The following is a 14,400-nucleotide window of genomic DNA, read 5'->3' as shown; positions in this document are numbered from 1 at the left end:
AGTTTGGCAAAACAGAACTGGAAGATGTTTTTTTTTTTTTTTTGTCTTTAATACTTTGGTATTACTGCCAAAATATAAACTGAATAATGCGTGACTTTTCGTCTAGGGATGGGTTAAATTTAGATGCCTATTAAAGTATAAAGGGGATAGGGGTAGACAAAAAAGTATCCAGTATTAGTGTTTTAGCGGCTTTGCCTTTAAAAACACAACTTCCCATCATACATTTCGCCAAAGCGTTGTGTAACTACAATTAGCTTCCGGTGGGAAACAGGGAACAGGCAACAACAGAGGACAAACCAGACAAGCAAGGTTGTGTTTTCTTTTTCTGCGGAAGTGTTACATATTATTTGAACATTACATTGACTCTATGGTCGTCAAAGTGTCACGCTAACTCGCTTAGTTTCTAAACGTGCATTGCTTTTATATGTGAAACAATTAAAATGCGTATTGCTCATTGGCTTGTCGTGACAGTTGGGCTTATCTCTGCAGCCAGACGCATGGAAATTTAAACTGTGCGCTGTGTCATCGTGGTCATTATTTTATGTTTAGCTGTTTAGATATTAAGCACTTGTTGTATCTGTGAGTTTTTCTGCTATAATGAGGAATGCATGCAAATTCAAAGTTGTTTCTATATTGTCTTGCGCATTGTGATCACATCAGCCAAATGTAATGTTTGATTTTTACTTCTTTAAGTATGAACAATTTTGTGCTGCCCTGCACAACTTTTATTCCTAATGTAGAAGTCGTGTCGTCTTAAAGCGGTTCCATGTTTATTTTGTTGGTATTTTGTCACTTTTTAAATGTCATTAAATTGAACAATGGGAACATTGGTACTGACAGGTTTCAAACATGTCTGTGGATTGGGTGGGATATGGATATGCAGCCCTGGTGGCATCAGGGGGAGTCATCGGCTATGTGAAAGCAGGTACGTGCAATTGAGTCGTCCTCCACGTCCGGGATGTCAGATGCAGGTGCTGAGCTCTTCTGTGTGGCTTCTTTCAGGCAGTGTTCCCTCCCTGGCTGCCGGACTTCTCTTTGGGGGTCTTGCAGGTGTTGGCGCCTATCAGATCTCCAATGACCCCAGTAATATTTGGCTGTCTCTAGGTAAGGATTTATGATTATTATTGTGTTGCCTTTTCCATTTTCACATTGTGGTGTGTTCCAGCTACATCAGGTGCACTGACAGGTGTCATGGGAAAAAGGTTCTATGGCTCCAGGAAATTCATGCCTGCTGGCCTCATAGCGGGTGCAAGGTAGGTTTGCACCGTTGCATGACTTGTTTGATTTCTGCACTGTCAAAGTGACCTGATTTTATTTCTTTGCGTTCCAAGTCTTCTGATGGTGGGGAAACTCAGCATGGCGCTTCTAAACAAACCTCAGCAATCCTGAGGAGAAGAACCATCACTTACGCACAGTCAGAAAAATGAAGCATTAGCTTTAATTAGTATTATTTTCTGCAAAAATATTGTATGCAAATAAAATATTAATTCAAGTCAATGCTTCATTTCTTGGAGTATGAATTACATTGTATGCTAAACTCATTTTGTACCAAAAAAAAAGATTGAAATAAAGCATCAAATTCCATTTAGATGTTAGTGATTTTCTTTTTTTTTTATTTATTTGTTTGTATAAAACATCTACAAAACAATTAACAAACATGACATAAATTGATGCCATCTGACATTACAGTACAGACTTGTACCAGTGAGTTACAAGGGTGAATAAAATTGGAGGCAACATCATTGCAGTAGAAACAATACTTGCTATTACTCAACCGGTAGTGAAATCACCTCTTTCACCCTGCTACCGATTTCCACCATATTTTGAAGTCCAGTCGACTCTACCGTGGACCGGCTGGACAGCGGGAACTCTGGACATGAGATTCCCAGTTTTCCCCAGAACTGAGTAGCTGCTGCCTTTTAGCTGAGTTCTTTCTGTCCTCCTCTTCCAACCATTGTAATCTAGAAGAAAATAGTGTTTTAGACATGGAGTCAAATAATTGTCAGATACATTCAGCTCAAATGAAATACTACTCAGGTGAGTCCTGTCTATTTACGCTAAACGATACATCTATGTCCAAGTAAATCACAGCCGCTGTTTAGAAAATCACAATACCTTCGTTAGTTTCACTCGAAGATGAGATGGATTTTGTTTTTGAACATTTTGTTTTGTCTCTTTTGATTTCAGGAGAAGAGGAAGAATTGACTGAAAGGAAGTGAAATGAGAAGAAAGACCTCAAGTGAGTTCAGATCTGCATGCGCATGCTTAAAAACAAACATTTGGAAATGAGATGAAAGTGGGAGGTTTCAGTAAAGCTTTAGTCTGTTGGACAGAAATACCCGAGAGGATTGTTTACCCGTGTGATGGCCGGCTAAAGGAGCGAGCTGGATCCTCTGTCCCACAGAGCCAACCTCTTTCTTTTGTAATGAAGGGATGTAGCCGGCGGATAAGTTATACTTGGTGCTCACAAAATTACCTGAAAAGGAAGGAAGGAAGTAAAAACAATGAGCTGTCCATTACACTAACCGGAGAAACAGAGTCGAAAAACTCATTAGAAGGTTATCAGTCTAAATCAAAGGTGTCAAACTCAAGGCCCGGGGGACAGATATGGCCCGTCACATCATTTGTTGTGGCCCTCGAAGACAAATTGTGCATGGACTTCATGTCAATACTTAAAATGACAAATTGTCTTCACTTTTAAAAAATAGAGACATTGCTAGCAATTTTGATACCATTATGAAGATACTTGTGGTTGATTTTCAATGGTCTATTTATTGGGCCTCATTTAGTTCTCCAGTGTAAGTGCGCATTTAAACTCGTAACGCTTGTTACACCCAACCATAATGTATTAACTGAACCGATCGAAATAAAAATAAACTTTAATCTGAAAACCAAGGACCTTCAGACAGCACACATCCACCAACCACAACATTCTCATTTGTGTCCTGATGACTTCTCACCGGGATTGGCTCTGTTGACGGGTAATCCTGCTCCAATGGGAACAATTGTCTTGTTTACAGTGTTTGAAGAGTTCTCCCACAAGTCCCGTAACGTCATACCGCTCAGCGCCTTTTCTCCTGACATTGCCTGCGTCTTGCCGATCAAACCTTGAAAAACAAACATCTGCCGCATTAGATTGTCGCACGAGTCGCAGTGAAGCAGTGGAGTCTTACCGGGCAGGTATCTGGACTGGCTGAGGTAATGCTGGCGCGCCGCAGATCCTGGCACATTGGGCTCCACTGGACCGACCTTAATATTGTTAGGTAGTTTTGTAATAGCGCTGAAGGAATACAGAGGTTTGTCTTCTCTGGCTCTGTATGATTAAAAAAAGGAAATTGCATTTGTAAATATCTCGAGAGCTGGACAATTGACGTCTTAAGTTTCAGCACATACTGTGGCCGAAGTTTGTTTGAGTTCCTCTCCTCCTCTGAATTTCCCAAACTGGGTTTTTTTGAGTGAGAAGCAGCCATGTCTGATTGATCAAGATCATCCAAGCTGTCTGATGTCCTCACGACCGTCTGGCCCCAGCGGCGTCTTCCGTTCTTCACCACGCCCTGTCCACCTGGATCAATTTTGTTTTCATTGCCCAGCGATGCTGCTTCCTGGGGGCAGCCGGTCATAGTCAAGTATCACGCTCGGGATGAATGCATTTGTCAGAGATTAGAATTCAAGTTCAAAGGGACTCACGACATGGTTGATGCCACCGGGTTTATTGGAAGCTTGAGGCAGGGTGATTTGCTGCAGAGGCTGTTGGGGTGATGATTCAGAGGCCCTGACCTCCGAGGAGGACTGTTTGGGCTCCACCCGAGAATCCGAGACCTGCTTCTGGATAGTTTGTCGGGCTTGGACCTTCTTGGCTTCTTGGCTGTGAGGACGGGGACCCAAGACCTGTCCGACCTGGAAGTATGGGTAACGCAGGGCCTAGCCAGAAACCACACAGATTATCAATACAGTTATGTAATATTTACAAGAAGCCGTAGTTTGGGACGCTTACCTGTACGGCGGTGGGTCGTTTTTTGGGATCCCATTGAAGCAAGTCCTTCATCAGATTAATGGCCTCTCTGCTGGCATTGGGAATAAGCGTCTTCAAGGGGGTCGGCACACATTGAGGGAAGCGGAAGTTCATAGCTGAAGCCAGGTGGTAGCCCTCTGGCCACTCCAGCTAACAAAAATAATAAAATGCCTTATCATCATTTGATCTGTCTTTTTTCATTCACACTACCCATGATGAAGTATTTTTGTTTGATTAAATCGTGCATATTTGTCTCACCTTCTTGACAGTACCTAGGACTTGGCAGATCTTGAAAATCTCATCCACTTCACTGTTCCCGGGGAAAAGAGGCCTGAGTGTGTAGAGTTCTGCCATGATGCATCCAACAGCCCACAAGTCGATAGGAGAACTGTAAGTAGATGACCTGAGCAGAACCTCTGGTGCTCGGTACCTAGGCAGAAAAAATAATCTCGGTTAAATACAAGAGGGAATGTTTGAATACAAACACAAGCTCTCACCATCTTGTGGACACATAGTCAGTATAGGGAGGTTTTGATCGGATCTCCCGAGCCAGACCAAAATCTGCTATTTTGACCAGTTCTGGGCCCATGCACAAGAGATTCTCTGGCTTCATGTCTCGGTGGAAGAAACCTGGAATCAATATTTGACATTCTGTAATGGTAGTTGAGATATGCAGATACTACATGAGCAAAGATACCTGGACAAAAAGTCAAATGTCAAAATCTGAAAATGCTGAGTGTTGCTGTAAATGTCAGTATTTTCTGTCCAGTTATTTTTTGAATTCTAACAAATGCAACTCAACTACTCCTTCTACTGACAGAAGAGGAAGTGGCGACAGAGTAAGGCTACTTACCATGCTTATGCACAAAAGCCAAACCAGCTAATACTTGGAACATGATGTTCCTAAGTTCATTCTCTGAGAACATCTTATTCTCTCTAACATCAGGCCAAAGACAGGAAAAGCAAGACAAACAAAACAAAAAGACCAAAGTCAAGAAAGGGACATGCAAACTAGATGTGTGGAAACATCAGCAGGATTTGTACAGTTGTATTTTTTGTTATTGCCGCAAGACGGTGAAAAAGAATCCACCAACTAGTTTAATAGAAATAGGCAAGAGACATGTAAAGCCAAACGGCGATGGTGACTTCATAACCTACAAGATTCCACCCAGTAATCAACCATTTTGCTCAGTCAAAAATCCATATTCCGGTCATTTATCATTCCCCATTGATACAGCATTAAAGAGGGAATCTTATAGTGTGAGGCCACTCATTTGGAACTGCAAAACACCTACCATGTTTGTGAATAAATGATAGACCTTGTAATATCTGAAAGCTTATGTTTCTTATCACTGATTCGGGGAATAATTTCCTTCTGTAAACAGAAGATTAAAAGAATTCCCATAAGTCAGGCTCATGTCAAACGTCACATGGAACATTTTATTTTGGAATCTTACAAGTCAAATGTGATCATGTGAGTCAAATGAGTTACAAACTTCGAATATTTTAGAAAGATAAATGGTAATGAAAATTGGAGAAAAGGCCATTTCTAATTTTAGTATTGACAAATTATTTGTCTTTGCAGGACACATACAATGATGTGGCGGGCCGTCTCTGGCCCCCAGGCCTTGTGTTTGACACCGATGTCCTCCTGGCATTGTAATATATTTCCTTACCTGTCCTTCATAAGCTGGTAGAGATTCTCCTTCATGTATTCAAATACAAAGTACAGATGATCATTCTCTCTGATAACTTCCTTCAACTTGACAACATTTGCATGGTTCAGCTTCTTCAGTGACTGGCAAATAGAAAGCAGTAATGTAATATAGCCAGGTTATAGTCAGTACTAGTGGTAATTAAAAACCCTTCTTACCTTGACCTCTCTTAGGTTTATACATTCCTCCCATGAATAAAACTTCCTCTTCATTCTGTGAAAAAGAATTGTGAATATTTGAGTTCTTTCAGCTGAACAAGGTAGAGGAAATATTAGAAACACATTAAATCACATGATTTGATAGTGCCATTTAAAATTCAGGCAGAATTCCTGCATAGCTGAATATCATTATTTGAATGATAACAATAACCAAGATATAAAATTGCATAATTGTACATGCATATGGTAAGCTTCAATGTAAAGTCGACGTGTTTCGCAATGCTATTTATACTAAAACTCCCTAGCTCCCGTTAACACGGCACTCAAGAGAATATCATAATCTCCTTATAGATTTGCTGCCTGCCATTTTCGGGCTTCCCTTTCCACCATGTCAGCAAAGTGACACACCCTCCTCCCCTCTACTTTCACTCCCTTTCACCACCGTGCATGTATTGTCTTACATAGTAACCAAACAATCAAGCTGCACACACATGCTTGGCTTGCTCATGTATTATTGAAGCCTGCTGAAACAAAGACATACAAACATGTTGGTTACCCCTGCTGATAGGCTAAAATAACATTGGGCCAAGAATCAAAAGTACCATTTGTTTAAAAGCATGTATTTCCCAATCAACTGGTGATATAATTTTCATTTCATACATCAGAGCTAAAAATCCTCCTTACCTTTTAATAGCAACAAGTTCTCCAGATTCGTTGCTTCTTCCCATCAGCACGCTGCCGTAAGTTCCATCACCCAACTGCTTCAGGGTGGTGTAACGGTTCATCATGTCTCACAATGGTTTTATCAGCTTTTGAAAAATGATTTTTTAGATATCTCCCTTATTCTTCCTGGAGAGTTTGTCTGTACTTTCCCAAGGAAGTGGTTTAAATGAGGCGAATGATTCAAAACTCATCTTGGAGGGTTGGGGTGTCACCACTCGTCGTTAGCAGTCAGCCATGGCAAGCCTACACAGAAATATATTTAATGATCAACTACTAAAGAATAATTTCCACAATGTGATTTGTTTTTGTTCGAAAAGTAGCTTCCTGTTTTCTTGGTCCCAGTGACAATGGTGTCACACTAGGACACGCACACCTTAAGTGGATGACGTAGCGAGCTCTCAGCAGATTAGGCCAACAGGGATGTAGAGAAGATGTTATATCACCGCCATGACCCGCCTGTCTAGCGCTAAACTGCTACTATGATATGCATGAGCTTTATTACAGTAGAATAAATTTAGAATGTAAGTCAACTCTGGTCTGGTCAATGCAAGTTAGAATTGAGCCAAGCAATCAAGTATTGCAATTACAAAATTTGTAGAATGAACCCAGTAAAAGGCCAATTATAGTTTGTAATATTTTTTAAATACAAACATATACAGTAACAGATTTTTCATAATACTGACTTTATTCTCTCAGAATTACAACTATCCCCACTACCATTGTCATATTTTTAATGTGGGATTGCGACCTTATAAATTACAGCTTTGATAACATTTGATTGATTCAATTCAAAAAGTCGACCAAAAATAGATTTTGTTCTATTTCATTACTATTCTATTTTTAAAAGAAATTCAAGATTAAGAACACTGTGACTGTTCAGGAAGTACAGCCGGAGGACAGATGGCCAGCACTCCACTTCACCCTCACATATGGCACCTGTTGTTAGCAGGATTTAAGAGAATTAAATTGTATCTATGTCCCATGACAGTAGGTGGCTCATCAAGGTCAATTGAACTGCAAAACGCACATGGAAAGGCATCTATGGCCAATTCTGTATTTAAAAAAAAAAAAAAAAAACGATTGTTCTACTCTATTACAACAGGTTGTAGATGGAGCAAATACTTTTACCCAAAGTCCGATTCTGTTCCTAAACTGATATTAAAAATCTATCACCGTTTAGCAGAGGATGATTAAAAAAACAACAACAAAAAACAATTGTGGTTGGCATGTTAGCTTTTGCCAGCTCTTCCAGTCTTCCAACAAGTCCAGCCTTCCACAAAGAAATGTTCTAAACTCACCTTTTTTATGGAAGCGTCTTCTTGTATTCTGCTTGTTGGTGATAGCGACACTTTCTTTCCGTAGAATTCACGCAGCGTCTTGCATTTGCAGTAAGACCTTTGTGCGAGTGTGTGAGCATGCGCGCGTGTTTTTGTGCGTGCGTCTGTGTGCGAGGGCGCTCTCCATGGTAACGAAAACACACTACTTCCGGCAGAACAACGCAATGCATCGTGGGACTTGTTGTCTTTAACAAATAAGTGCCATGACGTAAAAATACCTGACACAATTCTATTTTAATTGTAAAAATATTAATATTTTATTGTATCATGTGTACATGAATATGCTTGAAAGAAAGAAAGGAAGGAAAGAAAGAAAGAAAGAAAGAAAGAAAGAAAGAAAGAAAGAAAGAAAGAAAGAAAGAAAGAAAGAAAGAAAGAAAGAAAGAAAGAAAGAAAGAAAGAAAGAAAGAAAGAAAGACAATTACCATGCACATGAGCTGTCCTGCCTCAGGGTGGTCTTTACGTCCTGGGATAAGAGACAGCTGGGTGTCAGGGGATAATGAGTGGAATGTCTTCCTAAGAGGATTACTAAAGGTCGTTAACGTGCAACACCACTACCAACGAAACCAGAACTTGTTCCAGTGACCAGTCAGCAGAAAGGCAATCATGGTGCAAGCACATTTAGCATTGCAAGATGATGTCTAGTGGATCCAAACTACTGATGGCTGGAGGGGACACGTTCCACATTTGGCCCCTGCATTGCAGAGCGATTTCCTGAAGGGCCGTTTTTGGACAACGCAGGCATGAAGACTCGACCTGCTGGGATCGGGAACGCCAACGCCGACTGGATGGGCTCGCTGCCCCCCAAACTAATTGTCATGCCACTCAAACACCTTGCAGTTCCAGGTGAGCCACCCCCCTCAATGTATCTGGAATGACCTAGTTGTTTAAAACATGCAAATGCCACATGGACACTAGAGCCCAAATTCAAATCCATGACACAAACCAGATAGCAATTTATTTTTGGACTAATCAGCAAATAACTTTTTCATTGACTCCAAGGAATCAGGCTCTCATCTTTTCATCAATTTTGGCTCTTCTTTTTTTCCCCCTCCAGGGTCTCATGACTCATTCACCTATTGGGTGGATGTTCGTGCTCCAGTAGGTCCTGATCAAAAGGTCTATGTCAAGTACCTGGCTACCATGTTTAGCGTTTTAGCCAAAAAGGTGATGGTGAAGTGGTCCATGACACAGGTACGGAATCTAAATTTCACCTTGGATTCTCTGTAACGGCGGAGGCTCACTCTATGCTCTGGTATATTTCCGCAGAATCTGTCGTTTAAGGAACAACTAGATGCAGGTATTCGCTACTTTGATCTCAGGGTCTCTTCAAAACCAGGCCAACCGGGGCTTGACATTTTCTTCATCCACGGTCTCTTTGGACACAAGGTGGGCAAAGGAAACATTTGACGTAGCACACCAATATGTGCCTTCTTTGCATCTGACAATAGCTTCTACCAGATTTTGAGTATGAAATGTTTTCCCTGTTTTAAAAGGTGATAGATGGTCTTATAGAAATCAACTCCTTCTTGTGCAGGCACAGGAAAGAGGTAAGTTTTTATTTTTGTATTTATCACCAGCTTCAAAAATTTGGTGAATGGTGCCAGTTTAGCAGGTCAACCAATTGATGTTTGACACAGGTCATCTTCTTGGACTTCAACCACTACTATGCCATGGGGTCAGCCCACCATGAATACCTCATCAAAATGCTTCAGGAAGTGTTTGGAAGTAAGCTTTGTAAGAACTGTGACGTGGAGACCATCACACTGGACTACCTCTGGAAAAACAAATACCAGGTCAGGTTCTCACTACATCGGTATTTATATGGAGTGATGATGGCAAGGGAGCAAAGCAAAAGAAGAAAAGAGCATTGTACAATAATCGGCAGCAGGGGGCAGTATTGTCAGATTTTATTTATTCAAATTATATACAATCTGGTGTAGTCCTTGATTTCTATAAAAGAGCACCAACTTTGTGTAAGTGCTAACTTCATTTTTATTTTATCACTCAGTAGTTTCATTTCTTCCAGCTTATTATCATTTAAAGACAGTAATTGACTCTTGCAGGTGATTGTTTTCTACCATCATCCATCAGCTCAGGGCGTCCCTGTCATGTGGCCTGGTAACAAGATCCCCGCACCATGGGCAAACACAACTGATCCAAGCAAGCTCATCCAGGTAAGTGTCTCATTATTGATAAAGTCATGTGAATTTTGTTCATACAAAATTTCACGTTATTATTAACTTTTCCCCATTATGAATCATCATGAATGAAGGAAAATGCTCACAAAAAAACTGCTAGATCAACAATAGTGGAAATGTTTGGCATTCCAGTTTACAAAATCTCCATTTCTGGGACAATCCATGAATCTAGAATGACTTGTATTCATTTCTCCTTGGCTAAAGATTGCCACATCTCTCATTTCAATTCAACTTGATCTTATTTATATATGGCTCAGTTGTCTCAGGGAACATCAGCCACATTCCTAACTTATTAAAAGAGCAACTGAAGCGAGCACTGAGTGACAGGCAAGGCAAAACTCCTTCTTGGGAAGAAATTGTGAGCATACTTGAGACTTGATGTGGGGCTGCCGCCTTCTTCTTGATCTGAATTTGCTTCCATTTGCATTTTTCTGCTTAGTTCCTGGAAAGCACACTGAAGCAAAGAGCCAAGCGGGGCTCGTTCCACGTGTCCCAGGCCATCCTCACACCTCGGGTCAACACTGTGGCCAAGGGTCTGGTTTGGGGGCTACGGAATTACTTGGTGGAAAGGTAAGCGCTTTTGTCTCCAAATTGGACATTTTAGGCCAGCACTTTTTTTTTCTGACTGAGAAGTTTTCCTTGACTGAATTAATGTCACTAATGTGCATAGTCAGTCACTAATGTTTAAAGGAGACGTATCATGGAAAATCCACTTTTTTGTTTTATATTCATTTATATATTCATCAGTCTTGGAGATACTGATGCAAATCAGTTGGAGCACAAATCCTTCTTGTATTCACATTTTTAAGGAAAAAGTCAGTCATGTTGAGGGACCGAACCTCCTGAACGGATGCTTGAGTAAGACAAGAGTTCTAATATGGCACCTCTGAGGAAACAAGATTGTTTATCGCATTTAGACAAACACACTGACTTCCTGGTTTTGTTCTGCCAGCCAAATATTTGAGAGAAAAGGGCGTCTGACATGCAGCAGTCCCGGTTGTGAAGGGAGTGGATGTTTTCAACAGGTTTCATTCATCCACACCATGAAATCAACATGATCTGATCTAATCCCTTTTTTCTTTGAACCAGAAACCTTCCTGCCATCATGTCCTGGGTGGAGGTTCAGAGGCCAGGGTTGGACGGGGTCAACATCATTACCTCTGACTTTGTGGAACTCACTGACTTTGCCAACGTTGTCATCAGACTCAACAACTTGCTGTTGTCTGAAAAAGAACATAAAGTGAGATGACAACAACTGGACAAAGGTGTGCCGCTTTATACCGCTTGCTTGCGTGCTATTGTTCATTCATTGTGGCTGTTGTTATTGTTCTGGGAATAGCGTATTTCCCGGTTTAGAGACGGACGAGGTGTCAGTTGTCATCGCAAAATATATCCACCTGGCAAAAAAAGCCCCGCCCCTCAACCATCTTGTTTTGTATAGATTGTGCAGGTGTGCCAAATGTTGAGGCCTGTGTTTGTATTAAGGATCGGCATAATAATAGATGAATTAATTGCAGAAAATTCAATGGATATGTGGAGCTAATTTCTGCTTACTGACCAATTGAAACACAATTTAAGATGATCCCTTTCCGTTAAACTTCATAATTTGTCGAATTAATAATTTATTAGCAGAAATAAGTCCAATGTCCGTTTCCTTGCATGCTTTCGAAGTAGTCTGGATCGTGATTTTTTTTTTACTGCCTGCTTGTGTGCTAAAGTTAGCGTTTTTAACCATGAAACTAAAAGAGGCATTGTGGCTCTTCTACGCTTAAACAAGAAATGTATACAGTTAAACCTTGAGGGAGGAAATGTAGGGTTAAGGTTCACACAATGCATATAAATCACATGCAATGTATACATGGACAGTATTTTTGTTAGTGTTATAAAACAAGGTTTGGTTAAATATTTGATTAATGCCTGGCTCATGACGATAATAGATAGAAGAGTCTGAACGTGTGTATTTATACAAGTGTGTTGTTGGCTCACTTATTACAAATAGTGGCAGTGTCTTCATTCCTGTGGTCTGAGCAGGGAAAAACACAGGAAAGGGATTCGAGGAATTCTGATAGGAAGGAAGAAGTAAAAAGAAGAAATAAAAGATTTGCCTTGAGGGGCAATTCCCAACAGCTGTTTTCCCCCTCAGTGGAAAGAACAGAAAGTTCCCGAGCGCTTTCATATCAGCGCTGCCCGTCACCTCTTATGGCCGAACCATGAATGCAGTCATTAAAAGTCACCGGCAAAAGCATTTTAATTGCGGAGTAATTACGCATTCCACGGCAGGCAAGTGGGAGTGGAAAAGGAGCAGCTTGGATTGATGATGAGCATTCCACTCTTGTTTACATTGGTCCTTGCTCACTCTAGTATCTTCTTATGTTTTGAAAAAAGCATCAGCTCCCAGTAGTGGACACTCTAAAGTTGCTTCATCAAAATGTAAAATAACTGTATGTTCAATGTGGCAGCTGCTTGGTCAAATAAATTGTTTGATATTTGGGCTATTTCTGATTCTGTGGTTATCATCACAATTTCAGAAAGATTAAAAAAAGTCAACAACCAATGGATGGATGGACAGACGGCCGGATTAAACCAGTTAGCACAATTAGACACTAATCCCTCAAACAACGAATTATGTCTTGTTTTAACACTAGTTTGACTTCTAACGTGGCACTGATGCTGAACTGACATTTTTGCATTTCATCGAGAATAATGTCACCCATGTGGCGTAACCTCCTGTGTGTTACAATCAAAAAACACACAGCACACACTTGGAAGGATGTCTGCTGTGTCAAGCCACCACGTTTAACATCACTTTGCCAGCAAAAGGGTGAGTAAACTGCACTAACCGCTCATAGCTTCATGGTGCCAACTGATGTCACATCTATGACACACACATTTGTTCCCATGGTTGCTGCGGTATTTCAACAGCTGGGAAAACAAACAAGACTGTACCTAATAAAGATTTGGTCCAAATAGTCTTGACGTTGCATCATAATATTTTTAGCCAAGACATTATGATCATTTTAAAACTACTGTGGATACAAGAGTACTCCAATTACAGAATTAATCAGGCATCCTACTGAGAGGAAACATTTTTCAAAGGGTTTGGATTTTATTTTAAGACATATGGACATAAAAATGCGGTTGAAGAAAACGGGATTGGATTTCAATCACGGGTTGGGACTGCTGGCCAAGATAAAAAAAAAAAATCACCACAGAGCCTCCCGAGGTCACATGAAAATTGTGAAAGTTGCCCAGAAATGCTGCCTAACGTTACCATGTGTGTTTTTGTGGGTGATGTCAGCTCATTATGGAAACACTTGAAATTCAATTAAGATGAACTGCAAGAAATATTATACTGATGATGCATTTTTCTCCCTCTTTTTTTTGCTTGATCTAAGATTTTTGCTTTTACCATTACACTTTCTAGTGACCCTCTGGTTATTTAATTTCACAGACAGGAAAGAAAGGAACAAAGAAGATTGAGGAAGGTTGTACAGTAGTAGTGGTTATGATAAAATGCATGTTATGTCCCCAAAATTGTATGTTCCTAAATGACCTTGATATTATCTATTGTAGGGGATGCATTCCAAGAGTACCAAGAGATGTTTAAGGTTTTGTTTTGGGGTTTGTGGGAGTACATTCTTTCAGACTAGGCTTATCATTTTGGACCCACAATAACACTTATCTCATTTTGCAGCCTAAAGCCACTCCTGCGTGACTTGTGAATATTGTCGTAGTCCCAAATGCCTCGTGTTGTTGTCTAAGTCATCCTTTAAATGTGTGCCAAATAAAACAGTGAAGCTCAAATGTAGAACGAGATGAATGAAGTCCAGACATGACAAGACATGCTTGAGATTTTTCAGATGGCGTTCATAGCTTGAGCAAAGACACTAGCTAGTTTAACTGGAGCTCTTCACTGACAGCTCTGTTATTTCGTCGTTGACCTATCCAAATATTTTGCTTGTGGCTGCTTGAACCACTTTCCTGTTTGTATTGTAAGACGTGTCAAATCTTAGTGTGCATTTTATAACTTTATTGGAAAACGTAAATGGGAATTTGGGAAATAATGCCAAGAAGACTGCTTGTTTTATTTATGTATGTATTTATTTTTTTTGGCACGTTAGCACATTCAATTCCTATCTGTAATTGACTTTGTATGTGAGCAGTGTTGCCAACAATTGCCTGCAACATGATACGTGTCGTTTTTTGTTGCCATTGAATCAATCCAAACAAAACCTGTAATGTAACATTTTAGCC

The 14,400-nt window shown here is 40.4% G+C and overlaps 3 protein-coding genes across 8 annotated transcripts; 2 read left to right on the top strand and 1 right to left on the bottom strand.

Moving 5' to 3' along the window:
- The first annotated feature begins 224 nt into the window (after positions 1-224).
- tmem14ca (transmembrane protein 14Ca) lies at positions 225-1,588 on the top strand. 2 transcript variants are annotated; one of them, XM_037279533.1, is made up of 5 exons: positions 225-309; positions 841-925; positions 1,003-1,104; positions 1,166-1,253; positions 1,332-1,588. In XM_037279533.1, exons 2-5 carry the CDS (start codon positions 850-852, stop codon positions 1,387-1,389), a joined length of 324 nt encoding a protein of 107 aa, XP_037135428.1. In that variant the 5' UTR covers positions 225-309; positions 841-849; the 3' UTR covers positions 1,390-1,588. The 2 variants fall into 2 exon arrangements, with proteins under 2 accessions (XP_037135428.1, XP_037135429.1); XM_037279534.1 differs by having other exon boundaries at positions 251-328; positions 840-925.
- mak (male germ cell-associated kinase) lies at positions 1,585-8,027 on the bottom strand. 5 transcript variants are annotated; one of them, XM_037279524.1, is made up of 15 exons: positions 7,907-8,027; positions 6,570-6,851; positions 5,886-5,940; positions 5,689-5,810; positions 5,308-5,387; positions 4,510-4,642; positions 4,271-4,442; positions 3,995-4,162; positions 3,688-3,921; positions 3,394-3,602; positions 3,174-3,313; positions 2,961-3,107; positions 2,357-2,476; positions 2,116-2,205; positions 1,585-1,961 (listed from the first exon to the last, which is right to left on the bottom strand). In XM_037279524.1, the coding sequence occupies exons 2-15, from the start codon at positions 6,671-6,673 to the stop codon at positions 1,804-1,806; spliced, it is 1,932 nt and encodes a 643-aa protein (XP_037135419.1). In that variant the 5' UTR covers positions 6,674-6,851; positions 7,907-8,027; the 3' UTR covers positions 1,585-1,803. The 5 variants fall into 5 exon arrangements, with proteins under 5 accessions (XP_037135419.1, XP_037135418.1, XP_037135423.1 ...); XM_037279523.1 differs by lacking the exon at positions 5,308-5,387 and adding an exon at positions 4,866-4,948; XM_037279528.1 differs by lacking the exon at positions 2,116-2,205.
- Positions 8,028-8,355: 328 nt separating this feature from the next.
- Positions 8,356-12,693, top strand: plcxd2 (phosphatidylinositol-specific phospholipase C, X domain containing 2). Its single transcript, XM_037280022.1, has 8 exons — positions 8,356-8,791; positions 9,003-9,139; positions 9,215-9,334; positions 9,442-9,495; positions 9,586-9,741; positions 10,012-10,122; positions 10,586-10,716; positions 11,236-12,693. The coding sequence occupies exons 1-8, from the start codon at positions 8,689-8,691 to the stop codon at positions 11,393-11,395; spliced, it is 972 nt and encodes a 323-aa protein (XP_037135917.1). The 5' UTR covers positions 8,356-8,688; the 3' UTR covers positions 11,396-12,693.
- The last annotated feature ends 1,707 nt before the right edge of the window (positions 12,694-14,400 follow it).

This window comes from Syngnathus acus, chromosome 20, assembly GCF_901709675.1.
Source record: "Syngnathus acus chromosome 20, fSynAcu1.2, whole genome shotgun sequence".
In the NCBI taxonomy this organism is placed as follows: Eukaryota; Metazoa; Chordata; class Actinopteri; order Syngnathiformes; family Syngnathidae; genus Syngnathus; species Syngnathus acus.
The sequence above is the reverse complement of the archived record's forward strand: the minus strand, read 5'-3'. Positions and strand labels throughout refer to the sequence as shown.